Source organism: Halichoerus grypus, chromosome 2, assembly GCF_964656455.1.
Source record: "Halichoerus grypus chromosome 2, mHalGry1.hap1.1, whole genome shotgun sequence".
Lineage (NCBI taxonomy): Eukaryota > Metazoa > Chordata > Mammalia > Carnivora > Phocidae > Halichoerus > Halichoerus grypus.
This window is the reverse complement of record NC_135713.1, coordinates 190,084,277-190,108,414: the sequence shown is the minus strand read 5'-3', so window position 1 is coordinate 190,108,414 and position 24,138 is coordinate 190,084,277. Positions and strand designations below refer to the sequence as shown.

General features: G+C 48.0%; 2 protein-coding genes across 5 annotated transcripts; both read left to right on the top strand.

Moving 5' to 3' along the window:
* Positions 1-180: 180 nt before the first annotated feature.
* On the top strand, positions 181-5,752 carry PTGES3L (prostaglandin E synthase 3 like). 4 transcript variants are annotated; one of them, XM_036095552.2, is made up of 8 exons: positions 187-465; positions 808-943; positions 1,050-1,116; positions 1,222-1,320; positions 3,221-3,310; positions 4,566-4,619; positions 5,125-5,165; positions 5,551-5,752. In XM_036095552.2, exons 1-7 carry the CDS (start codon positions 432-434, stop codon positions 5,158-5,160), a joined length of 516 nt encoding a protein of 171 aa, XP_035951445.1. In that variant the 5' UTR covers positions 187-431; the 3' UTR covers positions 5,161-5,165; positions 5,551-5,752. The 4 variants fall into 4 exon arrangements, with proteins under 4 accessions (XP_035951446.1, XP_035951445.1, XP_035951444.1 ...); XM_036095551.2 differs by having other exon boundaries at positions 194-465; positions 5,125-5,152; XM_036095554.2 differs by having other exon boundaries at positions 326-465; positions 830-943; positions 5,125-5,152.
* Positions 5,753-9,337: 3,585 nt separating this feature from the next.
* AARSD1 (alanyl-tRNA synthetase domain containing 1) lies at positions 9,338-19,098 on the top strand. Its single transcript, XM_036095548.2, has 12 exons — positions 9,338-9,486; positions 9,619-9,750; positions 11,929-12,088; positions 13,518-13,575; positions 13,994-14,150; positions 14,248-14,364; positions 14,590-14,720; positions 15,073-15,139; positions 15,328-15,419; positions 15,897-15,951; positions 17,019-17,113; positions 18,844-19,098. Exons 1-12 carry the CDS (start codon positions 9,448-9,450, stop codon positions 18,977-18,979), a joined length of 1,239 nt encoding a protein of 412 aa, XP_035951441.2. The 5' UTR covers positions 9,338-9,447; the 3' UTR covers positions 18,980-19,098.
* The last annotated feature ends 5,040 nt before the right edge of the window (positions 19,099-24,138 follow it).

Below are 24,138 nucleotides of genomic sequence, written 5' to 3'. Positions count from 1 at the left end.
GTCCGGGAAACCCGAAGGCGCGGGTGGGCGGGGCTTATACGACAAACAGTTCACAGTCACGCGGGGCGGGCCTTCCCAGGGGATTTAATTCGGGCCAATAATTTTTTATTGAGCGCCTACTGTGAATCAGGCACAGAATGCACTAAGCGTTGGAGAAACGGTTGAAGTCATTCGTTGTTCATCTAGTGTGGCCCTTGTCCTGGTTCCCCGCGGGTGGGTCGTCTATTCCTAATCTGTACATTTCTGGAGACACTGAGATGTGAAGGGCTGTCGGGATTACGCTCTTCTAGAGTCTCTCCGGAGTGCGGATCTCTTGGCTGTGGGGGCCACGTTCCCCCTTCCTCTAAAGCCTTCCCCGACCATATAAGGAGAGGCAGCTGCTGGGGGCGTCCCCAGGATCTAAAGATAGCAGTCCCTGGCTCGGAGTCGAAATGCCACCGGGTAGCGGGGAGCCGCCATGGCAAGGTGAGTGTTTCCGGCCGCCCTTTTCCTCGGAGATTCCTTGTCCCACATTTTCTGGGCGCTCCTGCGAGTTCCCATGGAAATTCCAGAGTCCAGGTCTCTGTAACTTTGGGGTGATGAGGAATGTTCTCCATAACCCCCTCCCTCTCAACTCTCGCACTCTGGATTCTCCCCAGGTTCACCCTCACCTCACCACACACCCCCGCTGCCATCACTCCTCTTTCACCCCCTTCTGTCTCATTTAGCTCCACTTTGACAGGGCCGTAGCATAAAACGTCCCTAAATTGTCCCTTCCTTCCACCTTTCCCAAATGCCCTCAGTCTTCCCTCTCCCACCCCTATGAAGCCCCACCGCAACTCCTCTGCAGGCAGCATGCCCGGACGCTGTGGTATGACAGGCCCAGGTACGTGTTCATGGAGTTTTGTGTTGAGGACAGCACCGATGTCCATGTGCTCATCGAGGACCACCGTATTGTGTTCAGGTAACGGCCCTCCTCTCTGAAGGTCCTGGTTTCCTGGAACCTTTCCCTTCTCCTAATGCCCCCATGCTCGGCCTCCCGCATTTCCTCAGCTCCCTTGTCTCCTCAGCTGCAAGAATGCCGACGGAGTGGAGTTGTACAATGAGATAGAATTCTATGCTAAGGTGAACTCCAAGGTAACTGTGGGGTGGGACAGTAAGGTCTGGATGGGAAGACTGCCTGGAAAATTGGAGATTCATTCTAAACCTCACATGCTAAGAATGAGGCTCTCTATCCGGCAGGACTCCCAGGATAAGCGCTCTGGTCGCTCCATTACTTGCTTTGTGAGGAAATGGAAGGAGAAGGTAGCCTGGCCCCGACTCACTAAAGAGGATATCAAGGTAGGTGTGTGGGGGAATGGCCTGCTCTCTCTCCTGTGCTATCTCTGCACTTGGGGACATAAGTCAGGGAATCACCCTTGGCTCCTTTCCCACCAACATTCAATCATTCACAAAGTCCTATTTGACTTCCTAAATATTCTTGAATCTGTTACTTCATCTTTTCCTAATTCAGGTCTCATCCATCACTGGGTGACGTTTATTGCATATTTTTAGACCGTCCCTCAGTCCATCCTTTGCATTGCTCCCAGCATGGTCTGTCTAAAACACCCATTTGACCTGGTTACTCTTCCACCTAAGACCCTCCAGTGGCTTCTTCCTTGCTAAAAGTTGAAAATTGGCTATCTCCTGGCTGATCTGGCTCTTGAATTTGTTTTTGTGGTCTTTACAGTATTTACAAATTATTTTGATTGGTTATTGACATTTAGTTTTCATTAATTGCTGACCTATAAAAATATGGAGATTTCATATAAAACTACAGATTATCAGCTTTTCTTAGAAAACGGAGACTCTGATCACACTGGTCTAAATTCCCAAATGCCGGGCGCCTGGGTGGCTCAGTTGGTTAAGCGACTGCCTTCGGCTCAGGTCATGATCCTGGAGTCCCTGGATCGAGTCCCGCATCGGGCTCCCTGCTCGGCAGGGAGTCTGCTTCTCCCTCTGACCCTCCCCCCTCTCATGTGCTCTCTCTCATTCTCTCTCTCTCAAATAAATAAATAAATAAATCTTAAAAAATAAAAAAAATAAAAAAAATAAAAAAATAAATTCCCAAATGCCAGGGGTGCCTGGCTGGCTCAGTTGGTAGAACATACGACTCTCGATCTCAGGGCTGTGAATTCAAGCCCCATGTGCAGAGGTTACTTAAAAAAAAAAGAAAGAAATTCCCAAACGCCTAGAGATGGGCTTTAAATGGAGCATGTGTACCAGCACACTTTAATCCTTTTCATTAGTTCCCTAACTCTTTTAGGCATATGAGCTTGTCACTTCCCGCCCTTTGGGTTGAAATCCAAGCACCATAGCATGGCATATAAACTCATGACCTGGCTACTCTTCCCTTCTGTAGCATTATATCCCATTAGTTTCAGCCTTAAACTTCACAGTCCAGCCACAGCAAATGGCCTGCAGCTCTTTGGCACAGACCAGGCCATTTCTCATGAATTTACCTTTGCTCAAGCTGTGCCTTCTTCCTGGAAAGCCTCCATCATTGCTACCTGTGCCCACCTAACCTTTGCTCATCCTTTAAGTCTCTGCTACTCTAAAAAGCCTGAGTTCCTATAGCTTCTGTCTGGGTTTCCATAATATCCCCCGTGTAAGCCATCACCATACCTTTCACACTGTATTTTAATGATTTTAAATAAATCGTTAAATAAATAGATTTCCCTTCCCCACTTGCTTTGTGATAGCTGGGACTATATAGCAAACATTTTCATAATCCCAATGCCAAGCTCAGAGTCTGTGTTCAATAAATAGCCATTACATTAATGAGTGAATAACTTCCTATCTAAGTGTAAGAACTTGGAACAGGATTCCAAGGGTTTTCTCCTGACTCCAGGGAATGCAGCTTGTCTATCTTGCTTGGTGACTCCCATGATACTTTATGACACAGTTATCTTTCCAGATGTATTACCTCTCTAGTCAGTCAGCTTCCGGAGGGCGGAATTTCTATGCTTTTCTATCTACCAAAATGCCTGGCATTGTGCTTGGCACTTAGTAGGTTCCTGGCAAATCTTTGTGGATGATGATATTGGCAACCTAGAGAGGAATTAGTCAAAGAGGTGCTTTTGGGAAGACTGCGCCCCCATTGACCTTCTTTTCCCCACGCGTGCCCCTGTGCACGCGGCCATGCTCTTCCATGCACTTCTGCGCTTCCTGCCCTGTGACGCTCTGTGCTTTCCTCTTGCAGCCAGTGTGGTTGTCTGTGGACTTTGATAACTGGAGGGACTGGGAAGGGGATGAAGAGGTGGAGCTGGCTCAGGTGGAACATTACGCAGAGGTAATGCCATTTTCTGCCCCTCCTGCTCATTCTCTGTGTCTCCCTGCACACATTTCTCTGGAGGACTGTCATCAGGGCTAGACAGACACATATGAGCTCCCCTCATTGGTGCTCATATTCTTTAAATGTTCTGTGCAATGTTTATTTAGTAGGATGAGAGAAATGTATACTAGTGGAACTGTATACATGCCTTCACTCACTAGTTACAGAATTTTGAGAAAGTTTGGCAAACCCTTTCACAACTCTTTTGTAACTCTTGTTCTTTCTTCTATTTTGTGTGTGTGTGTGTGTGTGTGTGTGTGTGTATATTTCCTGAGCCACACAACTTCATGGGAAGCTCAAACTAGGCAGTATACTGGGGCGCCTGGGTGGCTCAGATGGTTAAGCGTCTGCCTTCGGCTCAGGTCATGATCCCAGGGTCCTGGGATCGAGCCCCGCATCGGGCTCCCTGCTCAAGTGGGGAGCCTGCTTCTCCCTCTCCCTCTGCCATTCTCTCCACTTGTGCTCTCTGGTTCTATCTCTCTGTCAAATAAATAAATAAAATCTTAAAAAAAAAAAAACCAAACTAGGCAGTATAAAAATTCACATCATAAAACAAATTACTAGTTCCAATTAAGTTGCACCCTGCCATAGATTATTTGGTTTTAGAATTTCAGCTACTATTTATTCAAGTTGCAAAAACACTGACAGACCCTAACCTGGATTAGTAAGGAGGATGCTCTGTGTATGTCTATTTCCTTTTTTTTTTTTTTAATTTTATTTATTTATTTGACAGAGAGAGACACAGCGAGAGAGGGAACACAAGCAGGGGGAGTGGGAGGGAGAAGCAGGCTTCCCGCAGAGCAGGGAGCCCGATGCGGGGCTCGATCCCAGGACCCTGGGATCATGACCTGAGCCGAAGGCAGACGCTTAACGACTGAGCCACCCAGGCGCCCCTCTATTTCCTTTTAAAAAGGGGATCGGGGCGCCTGGCTGGCTCAGTCAGTGGAACGTGCGTCAACTCTTGATCTCAGGGCTGTGAGTTTGAGCCTCACATCAGGTGTTACTTAAAAATAAAATCTTAAAAGAAATAAAAATAAAAATAAATGAAAAGGGGATCGATTTACTTTTCTCCAATTCATTCCAGTGATGTGTTAGGGGCTGTAAAGATGGGGCAATTGTCTGGCTGGGACCATCATCCTATGGCCCATCAATATACAGGTTGCTCTCCCCTTGCCCTTCTTTTCTCTTGTAATTACTTTCCTCTTTCCACTAGCTTTTGAAGAAGGTCAGCACCAAGAGACCTCCCCCTGGCATGGATGACCTGGATGTAAGTAAAGCCTACCCTTCAACCCTTCGGTTTCCTTTTAGCCCTAAAATATAAGATACTAGAAAGCTCTTGTCGTGGTCCCTAGCACACAGTAGTTCTCAGTGCCTGTCAGCCAAATTTGAATTTGACACAGGAGGTCGAATGTTCTTCTCCAGGCTGTAGAAAACTCGAGCAAGACCCTCCTCCCTCCCATCTCCCCTTTACTTCTCTATCCTAGAGCCGACCTGGCCCCCTTGACTGTCTTTACAGCTGTCAGGAGCAGTGGCATGAATTGAAATTCTGAAACCAAATGATGCTTGACACAGTGTTGTTTATTGAGCACCAGGGGTTGATTTTATTTCCCAAAGTATTAATCCTTCCGTGTTAGCCTGCTGGGAAGTTGTGTGATTTAGAAAATCACAAAAGAAAACTTGGAGAGCAGGAAGGAGTGAGAAGAATTTGTGAACACAAATGTCCACGCTTTGCAGATTCTACAGGTGCTTTTGTCTTTTTTTTCTTTCCCTAGGATGATTCTGACAGCACTGAAGCAACAAGTAATTAACTTCTGTACGACAGAGCTGGGGAGGAAGCTGGGGTGGAAGCTGGGGCGTCTTCCAGTTGCTCTGAAAAGTTGGGGCCGGGGTCTTTGCCAGCTCTTTAGCCATGGGGTCTCTGGGATCTCTGAACCTAGAAGCTCTCTCTCTCTTTTTTTTTTTTAATTTATTTGAGAGGGGGCATGCACGTGAGCAGTAGGAGGGGCAGGGGGAGAGGGAATCTCAAGCAGACTCCCCACTGAGCATGGAACCCACGATGGGGCTCGATCCCAGGACGCTGAGATCATGACCTGAGCGGAAATCAAGAGTCGGCCACTTCACTGACTGAGCCACCCAGGCACCCCTTTTTTTGAAGCTCTTTTTAAGGGTCCTCTTCATGTTTTATTTCTTCTTCCTAGGCACCTGAGTATGGCTGCATCAGATGGCAGGATAGGAGAGGAGTAGACTGGTGGGGCTCCTGACTTGCTACCAATTGCCTGTAATCTTTGTGTTTGGGCCAGTCATCAGGGCTCTCTTGAGTATTTGAGCATGTGTATATATGTGGTGGAGCAAAAGCCAAAGAAGCAGCAGATAGATTATAATAAATCTGTAAGAACTGTTCTTTGTCTCTTTCCTTCTTGCACTTCTTCCACCTGGAGGCAAACCTCTTCTACTCTATTGTTCCTCTCAAGGGGAGGGGTGGGTGTCACGGATCCTGGTCCTCATTGTTGAGATTGGAAGCAGAAAGATGTTGGGAGCAGGCTTGTAACCAAACTGGGGAATTTTCCCGTGCCCAGCTCCTATTTCTCAGACCATACCCAGCCTTTTGCTATATTGCCGCCCCTAGAACCATATATCTACTGCACCCCTAGAACTAGCCAGAAACCCGCCTCAGCTTTCTGCATACTCCCAAAAATTTCTTTATACTTTCAAAGCTAATTGTTATATTAGCTGTTTACTGTTTACTCTTCTGTTTACTCTTCTATTCATCAGCTACCCCATTCATCCGTTAAAATTTTTTTTTTAAGATTTTATTTCTTTGTCAGAGAGAGCACAAGCAGAGGGAGAAGCAAGCAGAGGAAGAGGGAGAAGCAGGCTCCCTGCTGAGCAGGGAGCCCGATGTGGGACTTGATCCCAGGACCCTGGGATCGTGACCTGAGCAGAAGGCAGACGCTTAACCGACTGAGCCACCCAGGCGCCCCCATAAACATTTTTTGAGTGCCTAATATGTACTTAAACAAAATGCTATACCCAGACTTTGCCCTTGAACTCATGGTAAAGTACTAAGATTTATTTAAAAAATTGAACTTGAAGGTTTATATTGGTAATATATAGACATAGTTAATAATTAAAATAGTATAGAAATTTATTTGTTAAAGATTTTTTAAAAAGATTATTTATTTATTTATTTGACAGAGAGAGACAGCGAGAGAGGGAACACCAGCAGGGGGAGTGGGAGAAGGAGAAGCAGGCTTCCTGCGGAGCAGGGAGCCTGACGTGGGGCTCGATGCCAGGACCCTGAGATCATGACCCGAGCCGAAGGCAGGTGCTTAACGACAGAGCCACCCAGGAGCCTCTTGTTAAAGATTTTTTAAAAGATTTTATTTATTTATTTGAGAGAGAGCCAGCAAGCTCGCACGAATGGGGGGGAGGGGGAGAGGAAGAGGCAGACTCCCCACTGAGCAGGGAGCCCAACATGGGGCTCAATCCCAGGACCCCAAGTGGAAGGCCAACTGACTGAGCGATCCAGGTGCCCTGAAGGGTATAAAATTTAAAGTAGAATTTGTACTCCCTCAATAGGGGTAACCACTTTGTTTTTGTTTTTTAAATTTTATTTATTTATTAGAGAGAGAGACAGAGAGAGCATAAGCAGGGCAGAGGGAGAGGGACAAGCAGACTCCCAGCTGAGCAGAGAGCCCGAAGTGGGGCTCGATCCCAGGACTCTGGGATCATGACCGAAGCCAAAGGCAGACACTTAACCAACTGAGACACCCAAGTGTCCTGGGGTAACCACTGTTAACAGCTTTTAATTTTTAAAAAAGATTTTATTTAAGAGAGAAAGAGAGCAAAACAGGGGCAGAGGGAGAGGGAGAAGCAGGCTCCCCCTGAGCAGAGAGCCTGATGTGGGATTTAATCCCAGGACCCTGGGATCATGACCTGAGCCGAAGGCAGATGCCTAACTGAGACACCCAGGCGCCCCTCTCTGATAAATTTCTATATGTATATATGTATATACACTGTATATGTTATAAGTTCCATTAATACTATAATACATATGAAACATACGGTTTTGTATATTACTTATATATAGTATAATATATATTGAAATTTAAAAGACATATAAACCAATGCAGTGTGTGTACACAATTAGAATCACACTATGTACAACTTGAGCCCTGCTTTTTTTTTTTTTTTTTAAAGATTTTATTTATTTATTTGAGACAGAGAGAATGAGAGAGAGAGAGAGCACATGAGAGGGGGGAGGGTCAGAGGGAGAAGCAGGCTCCCCGCCGAGCAGGGAGCCCGATGCAGGACTCGATCCAGGGACTCCAGGATCATGACCTGAGCCGAAGGCAGTCGCTTAACCAACTGAGCCACCCAGGCGCCCTGAGCCCTGCTTTTTATTTTACTTAATATATATTGGGACTCTTTCCAAATTAGTATATGCAAATCTAACTCTTTTTCATGCCTACATGGTATTCAATTGAATATACTTTCCATAATTTAACTGATTCCTTATTGAGGGACATTTAGGTTGTTGGTGGTCTTTTTCAGTTTTCAAACAATGATGTAATGAACATTTAAAAATGTGTATCTTTACATATCCGGAAAGAATAAGGTAGATTTCTAGAAGTGGAATTGTCAGGTCAAAGAGTAGATACATTTAAACATTTTGATAGCTGTTGCTAGGTTACTCTTAGATGAACTTGAACAGCTTCCTGCTCCCACCAGTAGAGTGCCCCATTCTCCAAAACCTTTTAGATATTTGTGAAGGTAAAAAATTGTACCTGATTTAATTTACTTATATTAATTATAAGATGTTCATTGTTTATTTTTATTAGTGATTGGTATTTCTTTTAAAGTGCTCTGTATATATCTTTTGCCCATTTTGCTGTTGACATTAAAAAAATCTGATAATACAAAATTGTATCATGCTTTACAATTTACTAAGTCTATATATTATCTCATTAAAAATTTTTGAACCTCAAATCAACCTTATAATTAGGTCTTTTCTTTATAGGTGATTGAACAGGTCACAATAAGTGGCAGAGTCGGGACTTGAACTTGTATAGCATATGTTCCTCCTCTTACCCACAATTCTGAAAACCAAAAAGTTCTGAAAACCCAGTTTAAAAAAAAAACAAACAAACTGACAGCAAAACTCATTTGGCAGCAAAACCTGACCTAAAATGATATGGAGCTAATTACAGTATTTATTTATTCTATGCAGTGCATTTATTTGTCAGCATAAATAATGTGTTTGATGACATGATGTTGCTCCAGAGTTCCAAATGGAACGTGTTACAAAGCGGATGGGGTATGCTCTGCATTACTGCCTAAAATTTGAAAAGTCCTAAAATTTGAAAAGTCCTAAATTTTGAAACACCTGGAGTCTTCAAACTTTATTATTAGCCGATTTAAGAGAGCAGGAAGTTGATTTTAACATTTAATCCGTCTAACGTTTTAAGGTACTGATTACAGTTTGTAACTTGTGTTAGCCTTGCTTATCTACACTGTCCAATTAGGTAGTACTAGTCACCTGGTGTTATTGAGCGCATGTGATTATTGAGTATTAAGATGTGGCCAGTGCAAGCTGAGATGTGCTTTAAGTGCAAAATACACATCAGCTTTCGAAAATTTTGTGCGGAAACAAAATCTCACTCATTTTTACACTCGTTATTACGCATTGACATAATATTCTGGGTCTGTTGCTCTCAATACAACATTAGCATGTGGGGCTTGCGCTAATTTCTATTGGGCAGCGCTGCCGTGTCTCCAAATGAGTACCACCCAGCCGACACTGCGCGGGGCCAAAATTGAGGGCCTTGACAAGTTCAGGCCGCAAGCAGTTTTGTTTTATTTTGTCTTCTCGTTCTTTCCAAAGTCTTCACACAGTCGCTAGGCTCCCCGGAACGTCTGCAAATCGCAAATCGCAAATCGCGTTTGCAGGAAATTTGCCCAAGCCACACCCCGTCCTTTCCCCTCTTGCTTCTGCGCGGAGACGCGCCCGCAGGGAAGATTGGCCCGCGCGGCTCTCCGTCGGGCCGCGGGCGTCCCAGGGTGCGTGGGTCCCCGCGTCCCGGGCGACGGCGGCGATGGCGTTCCGGTGTCAGCGGGACAGCTACGCCCGCGAGGTGCGGCCGGCTGGGCGAGGGCGGATGGGGCGGTGCGGGAGGAGGGCGCCGCGTGGAGGGGTGCCGAGGGAGGCTCTGTCCCGGTAGCCTGAGGGCTGGGGTCGGGCTTCTTCTCTGTCCCTCTCCGTGCAGTTCACCACCACGGTGGTCTCCTGCCGCCCGGCCGAGCTGCAGATCGAAGGAAGCAACGGCAAGAAGGATGTGCTGAGTGGCTTCCATGTGGTGCTGGAAGACACGCTGCTTTTCCCGGAGGGCGGGGGACAGGTACCAGGCCCGCGCCTCACCCCGATCCCCTCCCAGGAAGCCCCTCGTTCCTTTCCGCTCAGGTGGGAAATGCCCTCCTGCCCCTCTGCCCCAGCCGTCGTGAATGCAGATGGAAGTTAGTTCAATTCAGGTCATTTGTTCACCCAACAGATATTTATCGGGCCATAACATATGCTGGGTACTTATTCCAGGGGCTAGGGATAAGGGGTGGAGAAGGCAGCATCTATACATACAGAGAATACTTACGGGAGAAAATAGACAAAGTGGTGAATAGATAAAATAGAATGCCCGGTATGGTAAGTGCTATAAAGAAAATGAAAGCTTGAGGGAAAGACAGTGCTGGGATGTTCTCCTAGGGAGGGGGCGAGTTATTTCAGTAGAGAGCTGGGTGAAGAGAGGTGGTAAGCCATTGCAGTTGCCAAATGGTGCTGGTGGGGAAGGGGGAAGTATTCCAGGCAGCGAGAAGAGCAAGTGCAAAGCAATGAGGCATTAGCTTAGGGTGTTTGCCAGGGCCTGGAAAAGATCCCCCTGAAGGAGCACAGCAGAAGACAGGCTTATCTGTGCTGTGATGGGGTAGGGGCATGGTCCAGCGGGAACACGGGAAAGGAGGGTAATAGCAGCAAAAAGGTGGGCTTTTCCAGCAGGGATAGTAGCACAAACCAAAGGCAGGGAAGCCTGAAGGAATCTGACCTGTCTAGTTAACTGCAAATAGTCCAGTGTAGTCAGAGCCTGTGGTGTGTGTTGATGGCAGGCTGGAAATGACCTTGGAAAGGTAAATTGGGGCCAGTGCAGAGGAACTTGAAGGATGTGTTAACTGTGTAGACTTCATTCAAGAAGCTGTGGTGAGGGGCGCCTGGGTGGCACAGTCTGTTAAGCGTTGGACTCTTGGTTTTGGCTCAGGTTGTGATCTCAGGGTTGTGAGATCGAGCCCTGCATTGGGCTCTGCGCTCAGCACGGGGTCTGCTTGAGATTCTCTCTCCCTTTGCTCCACCTACTCCTGCTCTCTCTCTCTCAAATAAGAAAAAATAAATCTTAAAAAAAAAAGAAGCTGTGGCGAGCCGTGGAGGTACTTAGGCAAAGAAGTGACACAAGAGAACATGTTTAGTAAACTTGATAGTGAGAAAGTTCTGATTTCATATCCGTGTCATCATTATTATAGGGATTTTCTGCTGAAGGAAAACCTGTGACCTCAGGCAACTATGGGAGGACTCATTTTATATGTCATTTTTTGCAGGAAGTCTTCCCTGATTCCTTAAGACTATTAGGTCTCTTTCCTCTGAGCTCGTCTAGAACAATGTACTTTTCACATTGTGGCATGTCGTAGATCATAGTGCAGTGACCTGTGTGTGTGTCTGTATTCTCTTCCAGATTCTTAAGTTCCATGAGGGGCCTTGTCTTTCTCACGTTGTATTCTTGGTTGTAGTGTCTTGTAAGCAGTTGGCACTAGATATATATGTATTTTCTAACAGAGGGAGAGAGAGAGAGCACAAGCAGGGGGAGCAGCAGGCAGAGGGAGAGGGAGAAGCAGACTCTCGCTGAGCAGGGAGCCCGATGCAGGACTCGATCCCAGGACCCTGGGATCATGACCTGAGCTGAAGGCAGACACTTAACCGACTGAGCCACCCAGGTGCCCCTAGATATTTTTTTAATGAATGATTTTTTTTTTTTTTTAAAGTAATCTCTGCACCCCAGGTGGGGCTCAAACTCATGACCCCAAGATCAAGAGTCACATGCTCCACCGACTGAGCCAGCCAGGCATCCCTAAAATGAGTGAATGTTTTTGAATCTAAGTCTAGTTAGTAGTGCAGAAGATGGAGTGGAGGGAGGGAGGAAACCATTTTAGAAACTATTGAAAGATAAGAATCTAAATTAAGGCAGTGAGAGTGACGATTAAGGTTCTTTGGGTTTTACTAAAATCTTCGTTGCTGTAGTTACAATCTTTGTTTCAGTTCTGTTATTTTGTTCTAAAGAACAATATATATGGGTATTCAGGGTGAAGAGAGCAGAGTCTCTCATGGAACAAAGTGGACCACCTCATTTGTCATTGCCTTTTCTCCCTTAGGGAATCTCAAATTCTGGGTGTGTTTCTCACACCCTTTCCCTAGAGGGTCTTTGTATCCAGGAGTTAAGGTAAGCTCTGCCTCCCGCCACACTGATCAGCTTTACTTCTTTCCTTAGCCTGATGACCATGGGACAATCAATGACATCTCTGTGCTGCGAGTGACCCGCCGGGGGGCCCAGGCTGATCATTTCACACAGACACCCCTGGCCCCTGGGACCAAGGTCCAGGTCCAGGTGGACTGGGAGCGGAGGTTTGACCACATGCAGCAGCATTCAGGTAGATGGGGCGGCGTGGGGACCCTGCAGGAGGGGGGGTTGCCGTGCATGGGGATGCCGTGAGGATTGAGATGTGGTTTGGGTTCTCTAGGAGGTAACCTTTTGTAAAGGACAGACATTCAGAATCAGCTCTGATTCACGAAGGTTACAATAAGTGGTATAAAAACAACATGAACAATTAAAGTAAAAGTATTAGAATAACTGCTGGATTTGAGTATTACCAACTTCCTACTTGTTATCTTTATCTCGATATATCTTGGGCTTCTTAAATTCAGTATGTCCAAAATGGACTTAAAAAGGCATCTCTTTCCCCAGACCTGATCTTCCATTCGCATCCACCTGGTTGCTCGAATCCTGAAAGTCAGTGCAGACACCTCTTTGGGGATAGCCAGCCATGGAGTCCTGTCAGTTTATCTTCTTCTTCTTTTTTTTTTTGATTTGTTTAAAGATTTTATTTATTTATTTGAGAGAGAGAGAGAGCACGCGAGGGGAGAGGGTCAGAGGGAGAAGCAGACTCCGTGCTGAGCAGGGAGCCCGACGCGGGACTCGATCCCAGGGCTCTGGGATCATGACCCGAGCGGAAGGCAGTCACTCAACCAGCTGAGCCACCCAGGCACATGTCAGTTTATCTTCTAAAAATACCTCTTCACTTCCTTCCATTGTCAGTGCAGTCATCCTGGTCCCAGCTCTCATTGTCTGTCCCCTGGACTTCTGACATAGGTCATTTGTGAAATGGCATCATAAAACTTCTTGTAGAGTTTTCACGAGGATCTTCATATTTATTTATTTATTATCACTATTTTTTTAGAGAGTGTGCATGTGGGGGGGGAGGGGCAGAGGGAGAGAGAATGAATCTTCTTTTTTTTAAGATTTTCTTTTTTTTTTTTTAAAGATTTTATATATTTATTTGACAGAGAGAGACAGTGAGAGAGGGAACACAAGCAGGGGGAGTGGGAGAGGGAGAAGCAGGCTTCCCGCTGAGCAGAGAGCCGGATGCGGGGCTCAATCCCAGGACCCTGGGATCATGACCTGAGCCAAAGGCAGACGCCCAATGACTGAGCCACCCAGGTGCCCCAAGATTTTATTTCTTTATTTGACAGAGCACGCGCGCACAAATGGGGAGAGGCAGGCAGAGGGAGAGGGAGACAGAGAGAGGGGGAGAAACAGGCTCCCTGCTCAGCAGGGAGCCCGATTCGGGGCTCGATCCCAGGACCCCGAGATCATGACCTGAGCGGAAATCAAGAGTTGGATGCTTAACTGACTGGGCCAGCCAGGTGCCCCCTCATGAGGATTTTCAGTAAAGTATCTGTCAAGAGTACGAGGCAGTGCCTGGGAGGTGTTCAATGGGAAGAGTATCTGGGACGATATTGTGGGAATATGTGGCCGGCTGCGCTGCTCACTCTTCCCTGTCTCTTGCTCTCTCTGCTCAGGGCAGCATCTCATCACAGCAGTTGCTGACCAGCTGTTTGGGTTGAAGACCACATCATGGTGAGCAGGGGACATAAGACTAACCATAGGTCACAGGTCCCCAACTACCAGCTCCCTTCCCAGTAATGGGTCAGTAGGTAGGGGGAGAAAAGAAAGGGTAGTATTCAAAATCTGCTGTGTTCTCCTCTTCCCCTTAGGATAGGGTGGTGGGTGACCTTGTGTGTCTCGGGACACACGAGGATGGGAGAAGGAAAGAACATGGAATTTGGAGCCCAGAGACCCAGGGGGTGAATTCTCCTACATGATGTTGCTCACATTCCTTCTTAGCCCTCACCTGTGAAAAGGAAACGACAGTCTCTACCTTGCGGGCTTCTTGTGAGCATTAAATAAGATAATTTGTATGAACCTTCTCTGTAAACCTTCTTATGTTATTGCGGTCATCCTCAGCATCCGGTGACCACTCCACGTCTTCTGGCAGGGAGTTAGGGCGGGTCCGGAGTGTGGTTGAACTGGATAGCCCCTCTGTGACAGCAGAGCAGGTGGCCGCCATCGAGCAGAGCGTCAATGAAAAAATCAGGGCCCGGCTGCCTGTGAACGTGCGAGAGCTGAGCCTGGATGACCCGGAGGTGGAGCAGGTATAGGGGAGAGCCAGTAGGGCAGCGTGTGTAGAATGGCCCTCCGAGGGCCCCTCCTCAGAAGTCAGACAGCCCTTCTCCTCCCGCCGCATTCCAGGTGAGGGGCCGGGGTTTGCCGGATGATCATGCGGGGCCCGTTCGAGTCGTTACCATCGAGAGCGTTGATGCCAACATGTGCTGTGGGACCCACGTGAGCAATCTTAGTGACCTTCAGGTAGGTGAGGAAGGGCTCCTGAGTGGTTGGCAGGGAGGGTGTTAGGGAAGTGGGGATCACGACCAGCTGGGAGTGATCGAGGGGGACAGTGGAGGAGGCCTTGGTGAAGTCACTTCTGTCTCGCTTCTGAGCTGGGGGGCAGGTCTAGGGAGCTCCTACTCTCAGGTCTCGCCCCCACTGCGGTTCATGCATGTGCGTGTGTTCCCCCACCCTTGCCTCATGTAGGTCATTAAAATTCTGGGCATCGAGAAGGGGAAAAAGAACAAGACCAACCTGGCATTTCTGGCCGGGAACCGGGTGCTGAAGTGGTTGGAGAGAAGCCATGGAAGTGAAAAAGCACTGACCACCTTGCTGAAGTACATCCCCTGCCCCCTGCCCCTGCCCCTGCCCCTGCTCCCTGCCCACGCCCCCCCCCCAACGTCTGAGGTCCTGCACGCCCCAAGCTCAGCTCTTCTACCGGTTGGGGAGACTAATCTCTAAGCTCGATGGGGTGAGATACAATCGTAAATGATCAAGCACTTTGGACAGTAAGTCAGACCTCCGTAAAATGGCTTGCTCTTTTATATCTTCTTCCTCAGTTGCTTAGGAATGTCCCCAGGTCCCCATCTGGAGGGAGGTGCACTATCAAGAAGGGCTTCATGGATTTACGCCTCGCACCACAAGCCATTTGGGAAGCTGGGCGGGTGACCACGTGCCTTTCCCTTGCAGGTGTGGAGCGGAGGATCACGTGGAAGCAGTGAAGAAGCTACAGAACTCTACCAAGCTCTTGCAGAAGGTGACTTATTCCACAGAGGATGGAGAGGGCAGGGGCTCTGCCTGGAGTAAGCTCCCCAGACTCAACCCCTCCGCCCAGCCGGCTGTGTAGTTCATCAGAGCTGGGAGGGAGGGGAGAGCGAAGTGGCGGGAGGATGGTGAGCTCGCCTGTTATTCCTTCTATCCGCTGAGCGCTGGCGTCCATTTCAGAACAACCTGAATCTGCTCAGAGACCTCGCCGTGCACGTCGCCCACAGCCTTCGGAACGGCCCGGACTGGGGAGGTGTGGTCACATTACATAGGTGAGAGACAAAGTGTGGGAGCGTTGGGCTTGGGGTTCAGCCTCTCCCCTGAGTGCAGTGCATTGTGGGAGGCGGGTTGCTCACCGGTTTCTCCAGGCTGAGCAGACCCTAGGAGATGTGTTACCTTCCAGTATACCTTTATCGTCCACATTTCCTGGGTTCGATGAGAGCATCTTCCCAGCAACACTGTGACTGTAACTTTCATCGCCAGCTTTCCTCACCCCCTTCACCATCTACCAGATCTCTCCTAACCTGGGTGATCATGTTTGAGAGAGGCGCACACGAACGCAAAGCATGCTGTAAACTGCTGAGAAGGGCTCGTTGCTGGCCGTCAGCCGCCCTCTCTGCCTTTGCTAAGGGGGCCTGGGACTTCGCATGGACAGCAGCAAGGCTAGCTTTGTGAGGGGGAGCGGGGCTCCCCGCGGTTTCCCAGCTCCCACTCCAAGCCGGCTTTCATGTCTGTGTCCTTTGTTGTAGGAAGGAGGGTGATTCTGAGTTCATGAATATCATCGCCAATGAGATTGGGTCAGAGGTAAGAGGAGCGTGAGATTCTCTGTCCACCGTGAGTGGAGACCTAAGCGAGGGGCATTAGTTCAGTTGAAATTCCTTCGAATGAATACATGAAGAGCAAAGAATAGAAGTTCATTCAGCATACAGGGTTTTTTTGTTCTTTTTTTTTTTTTTTTAGCACTAGCTAAAAAAGGTGCTGAGTTAGATCTAGGATATTGATCTAGGACTCAGCTTCTGAGTTCCTCTTATCAGAGCTGGAACTCCTCCAAGCCATGCAGATTTACGTGTGCCCAAGGCCTGGTTTTAGAAGTGATGGGCTGGCTAGGCCCTTCGAGGACCGTCCCTTCCATTTTCCTTTGCCTCTGGCTTCAAGTGCCCCTGCCCATCCTGACAGTCTGCAACTTCATGATTTCCCGGTCTCTCTTTTGCATTTACTCTAAAAAATACTTTTTGGGGTCCCTGCTCCGGGCCAAGCAGCGTGTATGCCTCTTTTCATAATTCCGTATAGAGCATCCTGATTCTCAAGGAGCTCACTCTGGAGTCTGGGAAACAAGTGTGTATGTCGACATTTCTGGTTGAGGGTGGTAAATGCTGGGGGTGAGGAACATGTCACCTGAAAGGGTGGGGGGGCCCCAGGGCAGGGGGCCTGGAGGATTGCTTAGTGGTCATCAGTCAGCGGGGAGTGGAGGCTGCCGCGCAGAGGGACACCGGGAGCTTTAGGCAGCGGCAGGTGCAGGGTGCGTGGGGCAAGGCGGTGGCCAGGCTGTGAAGGTAGGGGGGCAGTCAGATCACAAAAGGCATTTAGCACCTGGCCGTGGTCAGCAGCCTTCTGCCTGCCTTTTTTTTTTTTTCTTCTTTTTTCTCTCTGCCTCCTTCTTGATGTTTAATCTAAGTTCCCATAGTCATTCTCGAAAAGTTTCTGGGCCCCGGTGGGCTACGGTATAGGGGCTGCTTTATCACTCATCAGGAACATCACTCATGGTTTAGGGGCAAAAAGTCTGATCTTGAGACTGAGGAGAGGGCAGGGTTTAAGGGGATTGACCCCACTTTCTTAAGAATCGGGGCTAATCTCCTTATCTTACCTCCTAGGACATCCTCCTGTTCTTAACTGTGGGCGATGAGAAGGGTGCTGGGCTCTTCTTACTCGCAGGGCCGGCTGAGGCCGTGGAGACGCTGGGCCCCAGGTAATCTGTGGACCGCCTGCACTAACGGGCGCATACAGCCCTTGCCCGACGAAAAGGGCCCCCTCTGCGATCTCATTTTCATTCACGTCACAGGCATGTGGGGTGGGCCGAGCGGGGATAAGTATCGCCGCCATCATTCCTAAGCTTGCAGGGAAGGGACAGCACGTCCTGTGCCCAGGATCTCGCAGGTACCGTGGCAGAACTGAGACTCAAAGCTGGGTCTTTTTTGCTCCAAATCTCCTGTGCTTTCTGTTTTTTTTCTTTTAGAAATTGAGGTACGTAAATGCTACATGAATTCAGGTGCTGGGTTATCACTAGGCAGGTGCAGCACGCGCTTCAGGCACCGGCCGAGCAGACACACAGACCACCTTTTTTGGAGAAAAAAATTAGGATTTTAAGACAAAATAAAAATAGGCATTGATAGAGTTGTTATGGAAAAATTAGAACTTTGTTGGATTTCTTTACCTTCATATTATTGTTATTTTCTTACTTTAAGTTAGATACAGAGGTGTAGTGCGCCATACTCTTTCTGGTGTTGAGGGTTTTCAAAGTCCCAGTTGGCTATGATGAATATATCGTCAAAGGAAAACATAAGGATTTATTTATTTTTATTTTATTTATTTATTTTTTTAAAGATTTTATTTATCTGACAGAGAGAGACACAGCGAGAGAGGGAACACAAGCGGGGGGAGTGGGAGAGGGAGAAGCAGGCTTCCCGCAGAGCAGGGAGCCCGATGCGGGGCTCGATCCCAGGACCCTGGGATCATGACCTGAGCCAAAGGCAGACGCTTAACAACTGAGCCACCCAGGCGCCCCAGGAAAACATAAGAATTTAAAGCACAGGTCCCTGAGAGGCAGCCAGATGTGGCCTATAGATTGGTTTGGTCTGTGTACTGTTTTCAATTTTCAAAATCATGGTTATTTATTTATTTTTTTAAAGATTTTATTTATTTGACAGAGAGAGACACAGCGAGAGAGGGAACACAAGCAGGGGGAGTGGGAGAGGGAGAAGCAGGCTTCCCGCGGAGCAGGGACCTTGGGGATCATGACCTGAGCCGAAGGCAGACGCTTAAAGACTGAGCCACCCAGGCGCCCTTCATTGTTACATTTTAAAATTGGATTTGTACATAAAAATATAGAGTTCTGGCTTTTCTCAAAAAAGGAAAAGACCAAAAGGCCCACTGGGGTGACACTGGGCCACCGCATCCCCGCATGGCAGTAGCTGCAAGGAAAGGGGTGGTGGCGCCCTCTTGAGCCAGGACAGGCTCGTCGCGCTGCCGCAGCCCCCGCTTCTCCTCACCCCCCCCCCCCCCCCCCCCCCCCCCCCCGCTTGCGGCACTGCTGCTCCTGCCTGGCATTTGTGTCCACAGCCCCTTACCTCTCGGGGACGCTCGCCCTGCTCCCTGGAGGTTCCCATAATTTATCTAGGCCCCCTCCCCCCGTTTCTAGCTACTTCCGTTTTGTCCAGTTATTCACTCTTTTTTTTTTTAAATACCTGGAACAACAGATACTAGTTCATTTTTTGTTCCCTCAGTTACTCACTCTTACAGTAAACATGGTACATCTATATCTGTGCACATGTGTAAGTACTTTTTTAAGAAGGATTTCTAGAAGCCGTCTACTCTTTCTTTCCCTCCCTCGGCCCTGGGGGAAAGACTCAGGGCTGCCTTTGGTTTTTCTGTGGTTGTTCCCTCAAAGACGTCCTCCCTGACTGTGTCTCTGCTCCCCAGGGTGGCTGAGGTTCTGGAGGGCAAAGGAGCTGGGAAGAAAGGCCGCTTCCAGGGCAAGGCCACCAGGATGAGCCGGCGGGCAGAGGTGCAGGCCCTCCTCCAGGACTACATCAGCACTCAGAGCGCCGAGGAGTGAGGACTCAGTCCCTGGGGCAGGAGAGTGAGGACTCAGTCCCTGGGGCTCCTGCCGTTGAGAATAGGCCTCCTGTGACCACAGAAAGAGTCTCTTGGACAATAAAATAGTTTGACTTGAAATGGTCGTGGTACCACATGCATATGACTGATTTACACAGCATTCCCTGGGGTGTGTTTGCGATGAGTATCTGTGAATAAACAGCTTTCTAATTTGGCCCCCGGTGGGCATAACCCGCACCAGGGGGCGTTATGGTGATGCAGTGTGCTGATTTCTCTAAAGCTACTGCAACCTTTCTTCCTGTGGAAACCTACTGCCTAAGGGGAGGGCGAGCCAGTCATTCAGCTCTCCTTGTTTTCTTGTCCTTATTTTCCTAGTCCTGTGTTTTAGACCTAAAAAGCATCGATGACTTTGTAAATAGGTCAAGAGGCCACACAGATACGGGAGAGGGAGGCTCCGTGTCTGTTACTGAGGCAGAGAAGGGCTGGAGAAAGGTGTGGAAGACTAACCCAAAGAGAGCTGGTGTCAGACCAATGAGCCTTTCAGAATCATTGTTAGAGCTAAAGAGGGACCTGTAGTGATCAAAGGAAGACAAAGTAGTTCTAGATTTGTGTGCATCTAATAACAACCTCAACATACATAAAGCAGAAATTGACAGCTGAAAGAAGAAACACAAATTTCCACTCGATGGAAGATTGAAACCGATCTTTCAGTAACTGATAGGACAAGAGGAAGCATGACCTCGACGTTAAGAACATAGATGTTGGAGTTTCATAGACCTGAGTGGAAATCCTGGCTTTGTGCACCCATGGGTGGTAAAACTAGAAAAGAAAGCGTCTTTCTTTCGGAAAGTGGTTTTTAAAAGGACGGCGTTTACCTCTTGGGGAAGGGAATGAAGCAGGATGGAGAAGGGACCCAAGACGGGGGTGGGAGGGGGGTTTCTGGGGTGCCAGCAGTGTTCTGTATTCTTGAACTGGGTGGGAGTTACATAGTTGTTGGCTTTATAGTTGTTCATTATAGTCTTGTTTTATTCCATGATGTTCTATTTCGCTATTTAAGGATACAACCAAAAAAACAAAAACAAAAAATTGTGGGTTCTGTCACTTGTTTGCCTTGGGAAAGTGTTTTTCTTTTCAACTTCAGTTTGGTCCCCAGCAAAGTGGCCGAAATGGCAGCACTTAAATTCTCTGGGGTGTGGTGAAGTAATGCATTCAACTGTAAGTGGGGAAACCACTTTGTGTGTTCCCTGAGATGACCTAAGAACACTTAATTTTTGATTGCCTAAATGTTCTGTTCCTCTTTACCTGCAAATTGCGTATTGATTGTAAGTGCACTGGGCCCCTGGGTCAATACAGCTCTGGTGGGGAATCATGTTCCCTCGGGTCAAGACGCCCTGAGGAGAGCCGACAGGGTCCACTCTGTCTTCTCCCAAAGAGAATGCAGCTGAGATGGCTCTCTGGTAAGATCGAAAGCCACAAGGCAGCTTACTTGTAAGGGACAGGAGTCCTGTCTGAGGACTTCAGCGGGAGCCAGGAGGCGGATTAGAGCCCAGCAGCATGGGGGCGGAGGTGGGGCAGAAAGACAGGGAATTTGAGTTTCTGAGGCCAAATTTAGGCATTGATGCTGCATCAGTAGGCTGCCTAGGGATGTGGAAGGTGTCGTCGAGAGGTTTTTTTTTTTTTTTAAGATTTTACTTTTAAGTAATCTCTATACCCATTGTGGGGCTTGAACTCATAACCCCGAGATCAAGAGCTGCATGGGTCCACCAACTGAGCAGGCCAGGTGCCCCAAGAAATTTTTTAAATGTATTTTTAAAGTCCTCCTCCAACCCTGCCCCTGACTCACCCAATTTCCCAGAGACAACCACCGTTATCGATCTGTGGTGTATCCTTTGGTAGGATTTTTTTCACGGATGTGCATAAATCTTCCCTCTTTTGAAACAAATGGCAGCACACTTTTCTGCAACTTGCTTTTCTCAGTTAAATGAGTGCCATGTTTTGAGATAAAACCATACTATAAAAGTCACGCAGCAAAAATAAAAATAAAAAGTCACACAGCACAAAATAGATTCATTGGTGGGAGATAGGGATGTAATATTTACCTCACAGAAGATTCCTTATTTACAGAAGGGCTCAGGCAGGATTCCCTTCAACAGAGACCCATTTGAATTCATTTTCGTGTGTGTGTGTGTGTGTGTGTGAGAGAGAGAGAGAGAGATCTCCTTGTCCTCTGTTTCTGCTTCATCGGGGTGTAATGAAAAAGCAGTGGACTGGAGGCTACCCTTGCTTGCCATCACTCAGGTCAGTTCTGCTCACAAAGACCTAGAGTAACCATTTCATTTATGACCCGAACTCAGACACCTCTAAGGGCGAAAGGGGTGCTCCAGAACCACAGTCACAAACCAGGATGATCTCAGGAAAACCAGGGTGTCCAGTCTCCCTGCTGAGACTCTCCCTGAGTTTTAGTTTCTTGACTTGAAAATAGGGATGTGAACATGGCATCCTCAGAAAGAAGGAAATTTCTGGAATAAATTAGGAAAATACAGGGTTAGTTGTCTCTTGGGAGGTTCAGAAAACAAAGCAGAATGAGTTTAATCCTTTATTAGAGTAACGTTAAATGAGCACAAGCAGAATGAAGGTATTAGCACAAAATGTGATAGTTTTACGTACACACACACACACACACACAGATCATATATCCAGGAACATTGCTGTAACCCACTTTTACAGCATAGAAATAGTGAGAAGGGGCTCCTTCTCCTTAAGTCTTATGACTTAGGTGCCCGTGAATGGCTGGAGATGCAGATGCCGGGGCTAGTGCCCAGGTGAGGGTCTCCCGTGGGAGTGTATGTGCATATGTAGGTGCTGGATCAGATGTTAGAATGGAAAACAAGAGACGTCAGATGAGAGATGGAGGCAGACTGAATTCAGGAAGGCACCGTGCCCACATGTCCTGAAGCCCCACCCCATACTCTAGTCCTGAGTGGAAGCCAGGGAGTCAGCCAAGCTATGCTGGAATGCCAGGTCTTGTCCTTAATAAGAACTCAAACTCCTGGGCCTCACTGGGAAAACAGATGGCCCAACATACCCTAATGAAAAACCCTCTTGCAGAAAGCTTCTGTGTCTCCCATTCCTTTCCTGAATTAGATCCAAACGGTGACTAAAGTGTCCTCAACGGAGGGCAACCGAGGATATTCCAGAAAGAGTGATGGAGAAATTTCTTTCTTTTTCCAGAAAGGTCTGCACCTTCTGTGCAGACGACAGCCGGCAGGGGGCCAGGCTCTCAACTTGAAGGAAGGAGAGCTGGTGTCCAGAGCAAAGAGGCTCCCACAGGGACAGCCTTCTCTCTCTCTCTCTCTCTTTCTCTCTCTCGTCCTCTCATCAACTCCCTGCAGAAGTACCCTGCTGTCAAGGCGTGCTGGGAAATAGCCCTGTCCATCCTCCAACACCAACCTCAAAGCCAAGTTTTTCAGAAATAAGGGAGGAATCGACATTTTCTTCTGGGCAAAGTCCCTCCCTCTTCCTTTCATCTCATTGAACTGCTTTGGGTTGTTGTTGACTTGTGCATATAAGAAGCAACCACAGAGTTCGTTTGTCCATTTAGTCTGTAGCCAGTTGTCGAGGAGGTAATGTGTGCTGGCCACTGTTCTGAGAAGCGGGCCACTCCGGTAAATGACACGGCTGTGGTCCCCATGCTGACGGCATGGACGGCCACGGAGGAGAAAGACAGGAAAGAGACGAGCAAATAAATGTGAAATTATACACTCCGTCAAGTCACAGAGGAAAAGAACAGGGTGAAGTAAAAGAGGATAATGCAGGGGAGGAGAGCGGGGCGGGGTGGGGGGGTAGTCGTGGCAGTGATGGGGGAGGCCCTTCACGATCCCCAGCATCCGGGCCATCTCAAATAAAGCAGTGTGCTGACTAGGCAAACAAAACCAGTGTGTTTTGACAACTCTGCTGGTTTCCCTTCCAGGCAGATGGCTGCTTCTGAGCCCTTTATGGAAATTCTAGAGCTGTGAATTGTCCCTGAGCCCCAGACGGGGACCAGGGTCCAAAGGCGCTCCTGGATTCTTCTATGAGCCATATGTATTTTGAGTACCTTTTCTTTGGCTGTTACAAGGAGGCAAAAAATAAGACAGACATGAAGCTCATTTTGCTCTTCACCCAAATGAGCCTCTCCCACCACGGCTGGGCTATTTTTTTCTGACCCTAAGAGGCCATATTTCTCCCCATTAGCAGAAGGGAAAGCCTGAATTACACGTAAGGAGAAAGAGGGTGACAAAGAGGGGGCGCCTGGGTGGCTCAGTCGGGTCAGTGTCTGACTCTTGATGTCAGCTGGGGTCATGATCTCAGGGTTGCAAGATCAAGCCCCGAGACAGCTCCATGCTGAGTGTGGGGCCTGCTTAAGATTCTCTCTCGATTTTCTCTCCCTCTGCTCTTCCCCTCCCACATGCACGCTCTCTCTCTTAAAAAAACAAAAAGAGGGCGACAAAGACACCACAGTTGAAGACCTCATGAAAGCAGGGAAGGCGTACTTGATAAAAACCTCTGCTGATTGCAATTCCAGGTATTGAAAAGCAGATGTCAGGGACACCTGGGTGGCTGAGTCAGTTGGGCGTGCGCCTTCGGCTCAGGTCATGATCCCAGGGTCCTGGTATTGAGCCCCATGTCGGGCTCCTTGATCGGCAGGGAGCCTGCTTCTCCCTCTGCCTGCCGCTCCCCCTGCTTGTGCTCTCTCTCTCTCTCTGACAAATAAATAAATAAAATCTTGAAAAAAAAGAAAAGCAGATTTCAGTGCCACCACGCACTTTTTATTTTATTATTGTTTGGCACTGTTTAATCATCGATTGGTATTAAATCAACACTTAACCTAGTTCTGCCAGCATTGTTCGAAGGACTTTATAAATATCGACGCACTCAATTCTCATAACAACTCCATGAGATAGATCCTATTGTCATCCCCATTTTACAGATGAGGATACTGAGGCACAGAGAGGTAAGGAGCTTGCTTGAGGTCACTCAGCTAGTAAATGGCAGGGCACATTTTTGAACCAGCAGCCTGGCTCCTGGGCCCATCTGCCTGACCACCGTGCTGTGTGGCCTCTCTCTGTCTACTCACATACCTTAAAAGGTCACACAAATGTATATATATGATGAATATCT

What these genes read in the sequence shown, in the direction of transcription:
- PTGES3L (XM_036095552.2), top strand. Translation starts at nt 432, where the DNA reads ATGCCACCGGGTAGCGGGGAGCCGCCATGGCAAG. An exon ending in CGGGGAGCCGCCATGGCAAG is followed by an intron (nt 466 to 807) that starts GTGAGTGTTTCC and finishes ACCCCTATGAAG; the next exon opens with CCCCACCGCAACTCCTCTGC. An exon ending in GACCACCGTATTGTGTTCAG is followed by an intron (nt 944 to 1,049) that starts GTAACGGCCCTC and finishes TTGTCTCCTCAG; the next exon opens with CTGCAAGAATGCCGACGGAG.
- AARSD1 (XM_036095548.2), top strand. Translation starts at nt 9,448, where the DNA reads ATGGCGTTCCGGTGTCAGCGGGACAGCTACGCCCGCGAG. An exon ending in CTACCAAGCTCTTGCAGAAG is followed by an intron (nt 15,140 to 15,327) that starts GTGACTTATTCC and finishes CGTCCATTTCAG; the next exon opens with AACAACCTGAATCTGCTCAG. An exon ending in GGTGTGGTCACATTACATAG is followed by an intron (nt 15,420 to 15,896) that starts GTGAGAGACAAA and finishes CCTTTGTTGTAG; the next exon opens with GAAGGAGGGTGATTCTGAGT.